The sequence below is a fragment of the Wolffia australiana genome, chromosome 11 (assembly GCF_029677425.1).
Source record: "Wolffia australiana isolate 7733 chromosome 11, ASM2967742v1".
Taxonomy (NCBI): Eukaryota; Viridiplantae; Streptophyta; class Magnoliopsida; order Alismatales; family Araceae; genus Wolffia; species Wolffia australiana.
The window spans coordinates 9,340,113-9,347,505 of NC_135845.1; the positions used below are offsets into that span (position 1 = coordinate 9,340,113).

The 7,393-nt window shown below is 37.5% G+C and overlaps 1 protein-coding gene across 1 annotated transcript; it reads left to right on the forward strand.

Moving 5' to 3' along the window:
• The first annotated feature begins 3,517 nt into the window (after positions 1-3,517).
• LOC144709157 (ribulose bisphosphate carboxylase small subunit, chloroplastic 2) lies at positions 3,518-5,073 on the forward strand. Its single transcript, XM_078582581.1, has 2 exons — positions 3,518-3,884; positions 4,654-5,073. The coding sequence occupies exons 1-2, from the start codon at positions 3,576-3,578 to the stop codon at positions 4,876-4,878; spliced, it is 534 nt and encodes a 177-aa protein (XP_078438707.1). The 5' UTR covers positions 3,518-3,575; the 3' UTR covers positions 4,879-5,073.
• Positions 5,074-7,393: the final 2,320 nt, after the last annotated feature.

The window sequence follows — 7,393 nt, forward strand, 5'->3', positions numbered from 1 at the left end:
GGCCAGCTGTTGGGTCTCTATTGGGGCCTCTCAGTGTGCATATGTGTGCCAGCGATTGGGCTTCTTGAGCAGCAGTGCTCGCCAGATGTTGGCTATCTTGAGCTCTGTGCGCTTGCTGGCAGGATGCTGGCTTGAGTGATGCCGTGTTCCCTCCTTCAACTGGCCACTCAAACACATTTTTGTTTGTTATTCTTCTTCTTATTGTTTTTTATATTTAATTCACCTTAATCTTACTGCCATTAGAAACAATAACTCCAAAACATTTTCAAAATGAGATAAAACAAGTTGGCCTTCAAGCACTAGATGGCTTACGTTTTTGAAATGATATCCTTTGTAACGAGACATAAAAAGTCCTCTATGTTATAATTTTACATGTTTGATTAGAATTAGGTATTTTCTATTATAGTTTATTTAAATTTTATCGTTATAGATAGATATCCATATATATTGAGATACATGTATAGAGATATATATACGAGATAAAGACTATGTTTTATGATGCATGTTCTTTCTATAGTTATTGGATAGAAGTCTAATTACTCCAACTTTGTATTCATAGTAGAAGTTGACATTTCACGAAAGAAAAACTAGAGCATTCTTTTTACTTTTTTTATTTCAAGAGGATGTTGTCAATCAGTTGAAAAATGAGTTAATAGGTAAAGAGCCAGGTATTCAAGTCGAACCGATTACCACTGCATTACAAATGCGAAGTTCTAACCTCTGAGCTAAGCTGGCTCGCGTGATCAAACTAACTTATCTTCCCTTTATTTGAGAAAAATGATGTAGTCTTTAATTTTTATGTTATATGTTTTGTTTATTTTTATCTTCTATATTACATATATTATATCTACCTACTTTAGTATTTCAGTCTGTTTTCTCAATGTAACAGTATATAGTTCACTAGTTATTCTTAAACGTTGATTACCATAAATGAAAAAAAGAAACAAATAGCTAGAGAAGCTATCTTAACTATTATAACATCTCTATTTACTAGGTACTCTACTTAATTGTATAAGAACTCTATCAAACGTTATATTATAATAATATACTTTTTATAAGAACCCGAAACTAAATATAAAAAGAACAAATAATTTTTTTCAATAAATTAGCTAAATTAGTAATGTAAGGAACTTGTATATTTATCTACATAGCTTGTACAAATCTAATTGAGGTGAAAATATTGGATTCCAGGAATAGTAATCATTCATGATTTGAAGTGGTAATTTATAATTATGAGTGCATAATTTTCTTTATGACTATTAAATATTTTTTAAAGACAATATACATTTTTAAATACAGTAAATGAAGTAGACAAAAATATTAGAAATGGAGTAAATTAGTTAAAATTTATAAATACATGATAAGTACGCGAATACATGATAAACAAAAGATACCTCAATATTGATAAAGCATTTTGGCATTTGTATTCATATAGATTGATATCGGGTATTCGACTGAAAGTTTCCAACTAATAATAGATTAAGTTGGTGTCTATGAAACATGAACAGAAGTGGGATAGAGTGAGTAGGAAAAACAATAGCTGGTAAACATAATTATCGTAGAATCAAATATTTAAGTACTTGATAAAAACATTTTTACGCAATTGAAATATAAATTTTGTGATTTCAGATATACACCATAATAGAGAAATATTTATTTTATATGATAAATATAAACACCCAAATAATTTTACTGGCAGGCAATAAGATAGAGATAGAGATAATTTCACAAGCAGTGGAAAATTTTGTCTTATATGCGAAAGTTTATGAAAATACAGCATCCACTAATATGTCAGTATAATTTCAAAAAAGATGATGCCTTGAAGGAGAGGATGCTATGGGAGGCCCAGATAGGCAAATGAGGAGGATGCAGGCAGATGTTATATAATCATTAACACACTCATCAAATAAGATAGTTTGAGTTTTTAAGGATTGTAAGGATGTATTATCAAAATTATAAGCTCATTACAGATATCCAATGATAACTAAGAATGTCAGCACATACACAGTATTTAATACTATGTTATGATTATTTACATAAATATTTAGACAATTTAGTTGAAGCTCATAAATCATTTTGCAACTGGGATATAATTCAACCCCGGGATGCCTACCAGGAGAGAAATGGTTGGAAGGAAAAAAATTAAATAGCTCCTTGTGGAAATCTAGTTGATATGTAGTTATTCTCTAGTATCACTTTTTGCACAAAATCAGGTTGCAGTCCTACAAAGACGAGTGAAATGAGGTTTCAATGTTTTCAATTCAATATTTCTATCATCCTATTACCAAAATGTTTGATAGTCTATATCTGAATCAAGCTATTCTGTTTTGACTAGTCTATCCTTTATCATAGGTCAGAAGTGCTCGATTCGTTTTACTAGTCTATCCTTTAGAACTTTTCCATCGTATTTTTTCCAGAAAAGTATATAACGGATTCCATAAGTATAATCAAAGAAGTCTTTGTAAATTGTGGTGTTGAAAAGGGATGGTTGGAGATTGGACTTGTGCGTCTCACATTCCCTTGTCCGGTGTAGATGTCGGCACCTTATTAATTGTGGTTTGATGCGACGTCCGTGTAAACTTATATGGTCCGTAATTTTACTTTGGTTTCACGCGACATCGGTAAATAAAATTTTGCTTTAAATCATTATCTCATTGTCTGGGAATAGGCATTGTCTGGGTATAGTAGCCAAGCGTGGTTAAGATCAGAGACAATGTCGAGATGACTAAACCAGCCGCTCCTAATGTCATTACTGTAGCTGCAACCCGTATCAGTAAAAGGAGTATTGGAGTTAGTTAAAGGACGTTTCTTTCACATTGCTTCTGAAGGCAAGCCAAATTGGCCAACCAATGCATAACACTAATCCGTGCTGCATATCGAAGGTCAACTTTCAGTATTATCAGTCACAATTGAAGCAAATATGGAGTTGAAAAAGAGTATGGATTCTCTCTGAAAATAATATTCTCAGCAGATAATTACTGGCGGACATCCTTGGAAAAATATAATCCGCGACACCGTTGTCATATAACTCAGTTGAGTGGAAAATAGAATCCCGGTGAAGATGTAGTGATTAACAGACCCACTGATCATCCTCTTCCTCGGCCTCGAGAAAAGGGTAATTCTATCCGCCTGATCTTTTATGGAATTCCAGCCAGATACCTGCCTAATGATGCTCTTAGCGCAATTTTAAAAGATAGCCGGCAGCGGTTGATTCAGTTTCTTATACTAGGATAATCTCTGGCAGAAGAGAGAGTGGGGGTCTTTTCGGTAACCGATTCCCCTTCCCCGAGAGGATGATAAGAGAGAGAGTAGCTCGGCCACACACACGAGAAAGAGGAAGAGAGGACCGAGGCGAAGCCCACTCACACGTTCCGACTCGGCGTAGGATAAGAGGAGCGAGGCCCATGCCACCTGTCAACAGGAGAGAAATCCTGGAGATAAGGCTGTAACATTTGAGGAGAGGGCATGTGTGGTGGAGCGTCGGACGAGCGGACGCTTACTTAAGGCGGCGCGAAGACTTGGAGATCCTCTCAAGCTGAGAAGGGAGTGAGGAAGAGCAAGGAAGAAGGATCGCCATGGCTTCCTCGATGATGGTGTCCTCCGCCGCTGTGGCCCGCGCCACTCCGGCTCAGTCCAACATGGTGGCGCCCTTCAACGGGCTCCGCTCCTCCGCCGCCTTCCCGGCCACGCGCAAGGCCAACGCCGACCTGTCGACCCTGCCCAGCAACGGCGGCAAGGCCCGGTGCATGCAGGTGTGGCCTCCGGAGGGTCTGAAGAAGTTCGAGACCCTGTCCTACCTGCCTCCCCTCTCCACCGAAGCCCTCGCCAAGGAGGTTGAGTACCTCATCCGCAACGGCTGGATCCCCTGCATCGAGTTCTCCAAGGTACTGTCTCTCTCTCTTCTCTCCCTCTACCGTATCTCATCCGGGTCTCTCTCTATTTCTTGAAGTCTGCCCTCTCTGTCATCTGGGTCCTGCATTATCTCTCTCTCTCTTTCTCTCTCTCTCTAGAAACTATAGTATATGGGTCTCTCTCGATTCCATGAAATGTACCCTCTCTCTCATCTGGGTCCAGAATTATCTCTCTCTCCCTCTCTCTCTCTCGAAACTATCGTATCTGGGCCTCTCTCTATTCCGTGAAATCTAACCTCACTCTCATCTGGGTCCAGCATAATCTCTCTTTCTCTCTCAATAAATTATCATATCTCGGTCTTTCTTCTTCTCCCTCTTTCTAACGTGGCTCTACTGGACCTCTCTGTAGCTCTAAATATGCCCTCCCTCTCTTATCTGGGACTCGCTTGAAATGTATGCTTTGGGGGTGAACTGATCCCTATCTTCCTTAAAGTTTCATATCAGTTACTCTAAAGATTGATTTTTTTGGATTAAACTAAGTAGGGGATGTCTCTGGTATCCAGTATGTCTCTAACCCCAAAACCATCCCATCTAGGTCTCTCTTGAAAATTACTTTCTTTCGGGCGTTTCCATGAAATATCTCATCTGGTTCTCTCAAAGATTCACCCTTACGGCCTTCCAGATGAAGGGCGATCTTAGGAGCGAGTAGATCTCGCTGTCCCCATAATTATCTCACACGAGTCTCTAGGAAAGATTCAGTATTTTGGCTTTTCTAACGAATCCTGTGCTTTACAATGAACAGGAGGGCTTCGTCTACCGTGAGTACCACGCCTCCCCCGGGTACTACGATGGACGCTACTGGACAATGTGGAAGCTGCCCATGTTCGGCTGCACCGATGCATCCCAGGTGATCGCCGAGGTTGAGGAGGCCAAGAAGGCCTACCCTGACTACTTCGTCAGGATCATCGGCTTCGACAACAAGCGCCAAGTGCAGTGCGTCAGCTTCATCGCCTACAAGCCCACCTAAGCCAGCCACCCAGATGGGGGCCATCGCACCCCCTTCTCCTCTTTCTTGAAGATTTCTGCGTACCCCTATGTTCTGTAGCTGTTCCCTTTCCCCCTCGGATCAACTTTCATTTCCTATTCTTTCCGTCGTGGTTAGCGGATTGTCAACATATGAGCAGTGTACTGGCGTATATATATGTTTTTTGTTGGTGAGAAACATCTCAGCTTCGGCTACTATATAAACTCTGAAATTATCCATTGTTCTTTTCTCTCTCCTCTCTCTTGCCCACATCATTCAGCTATATTCTTCACTTAACTATAAGCTTTAACTTTAACTTAACACCCAGTTCTGATAACATTTATTACATGAATACGTTGAGATAAATAGGTAGACTGAAAAGGGTTTCATAAGTGCCCGTTAATGAAGTTGAAGTTCCCAAAGTCTGAGTGGGTATCATTTTATGCCTCATTGTGCCAGATCTTGTTCCTCAAAAGTGCAGCCCTCAAAATAAGAAAACGGGTTAGGAAATATTGTACCCATTAAACATACATGGTCAGAATACCACTCAGTACATAGTCATATCATTGTCTCCCAATTTCATCTCATCTATCTCAATCCCATGCCCTTTTCAAAGTTGCTAGCCTGGTCATACTAAAATCAAGCCCATCCTCACGATGGGATTATATATGGCCTGCCATCCAGTCTTACATTCCACATCTTATCGAGCATTCACCAATTCAAATATATCCATTATTATGGCTGTGTTCTGCTTTTAATGTAGTCTAGGAAAATGTGAATTATGATGAAATCATAGTGCAATGGTCATTTTATCTTTAAATCTGAATTGAAAATAGTTTTATTGAGAGAATATTTTAGAAGGACATAAAAGCATTGATATAGAATGAAATTATCTACTCTCACTCGAATGACAAATATGGTCAGCTGATACCACAAGTCCAAATACGCTGTGGGGATATTATAAGGGTGCTCTTTAGGGAGAAAGAGCTCAATGAATGATCCAAATGAATTCCTAGGTTTTTAATACCAGACTGTGAACCGGATAAAATAATGTCAGAGTTATGTAAGTTGTCTTTACACGGAAGAATCCAAACACACAACACGGTCCAGAGAATATGGTTCAAATAATTTAAGCTCAGACCTAGCAACAAGTCCATGAATGTGATTGATAGGTGGACATAAGATTTTCTACCCTTATTATAAGAGGAGACCTGTTTAAGAAATATCATGGAATGACGTCTATAAGCACGGTAATAAAAATATCAGAAAAAAGCTCTATGATTATTTCCCAATGAATTAGTCCTAACTCAGATGTCTGATTAGCCTTTTATGGTTGATCATACCTTAAGTCATCATTGGACTGTCACATTAATAAATGGTTGTACCTACTGATAACATGCAAAACATCAAGTTATTTCTTTAAAATTTGTATAATTTTGCTGATTAAAAAATGATAAATACTTGTGATTATGCTTAAAATGACTAAATCTGATCTTGCAGATGTATTCTTGTTTGTTTGGATTTAATGGTATTTGTCAGGATTTTTCCGACTTCATATTCCTAAATAAGTTATATTTTTTTATTTCTGACATTTATTTTATGAATTATTTCACATTATATTTTTCAGGCGCAATTTGACATTAATTGTTTTATGAATTCATATCATAAATATTAATTTCCTAAGTAAAATAAATATTTATGATATTTCTTTGACTAAGTATCCTTGTTATAATGATTTATTAATATATTTTCACCTTCAAATTGGACCCCCCACATGTTGCCATTTGATTCGATTAAATGGCAACCAAAGGTGCATTTATGCCACTGTTAATTGCCGTGCCATAATGCCCAAAATATTCATTGAAAAAAAATTCATTTTTTTACTAGTAGAAAGGATGCCAACTAATTGAAAACAAAGAAATATTTCAATTGAAGTAAATGTGACTCTGCGATTGACAATAAAATGTGTACCGACATAAATTGTTAAACAATATAATAATGGTAATGTGACAGGTTAAAATGGGCATCTCTTCAGGCAATCATTAGATGATTATAGGTTTTTTTAGTGAAGATGATACACGCCAGTGTGTCATTTAATACAAATATAATAAAAATATAAAAATCAAAGAAAAAGAAGCGATGGGGATGTGGCGCACAACCAGGATTGTTCAACTTTTAAAGCTTGACGTGTAACAATCCATTAGACTTATTGAAGTAAAAGTTTGAAGGATACTCCTTTACCCCTCTTTCCATCAATGCAGCATTATCTTTAAATAAAGGTGTGGATCCTTGTCAAATTCATCCTTAAACTTGCTTTGTACTCAGGTGGACTGATTAAAAGCTAGTGAATTTTGAGATTCATTGAGCTTTTTCTTGGTGTCCTAGGTGTGTGCGCTACTAGGGAAGAAGGGGAGTTTACTTAAACTCATAAATTACTGTGATTCTAGCAAAACATACTACTATACTTTAAGTAGCCTCCTCTTGACATCATTGTTAGAATGTATCACTTTTATTTTTC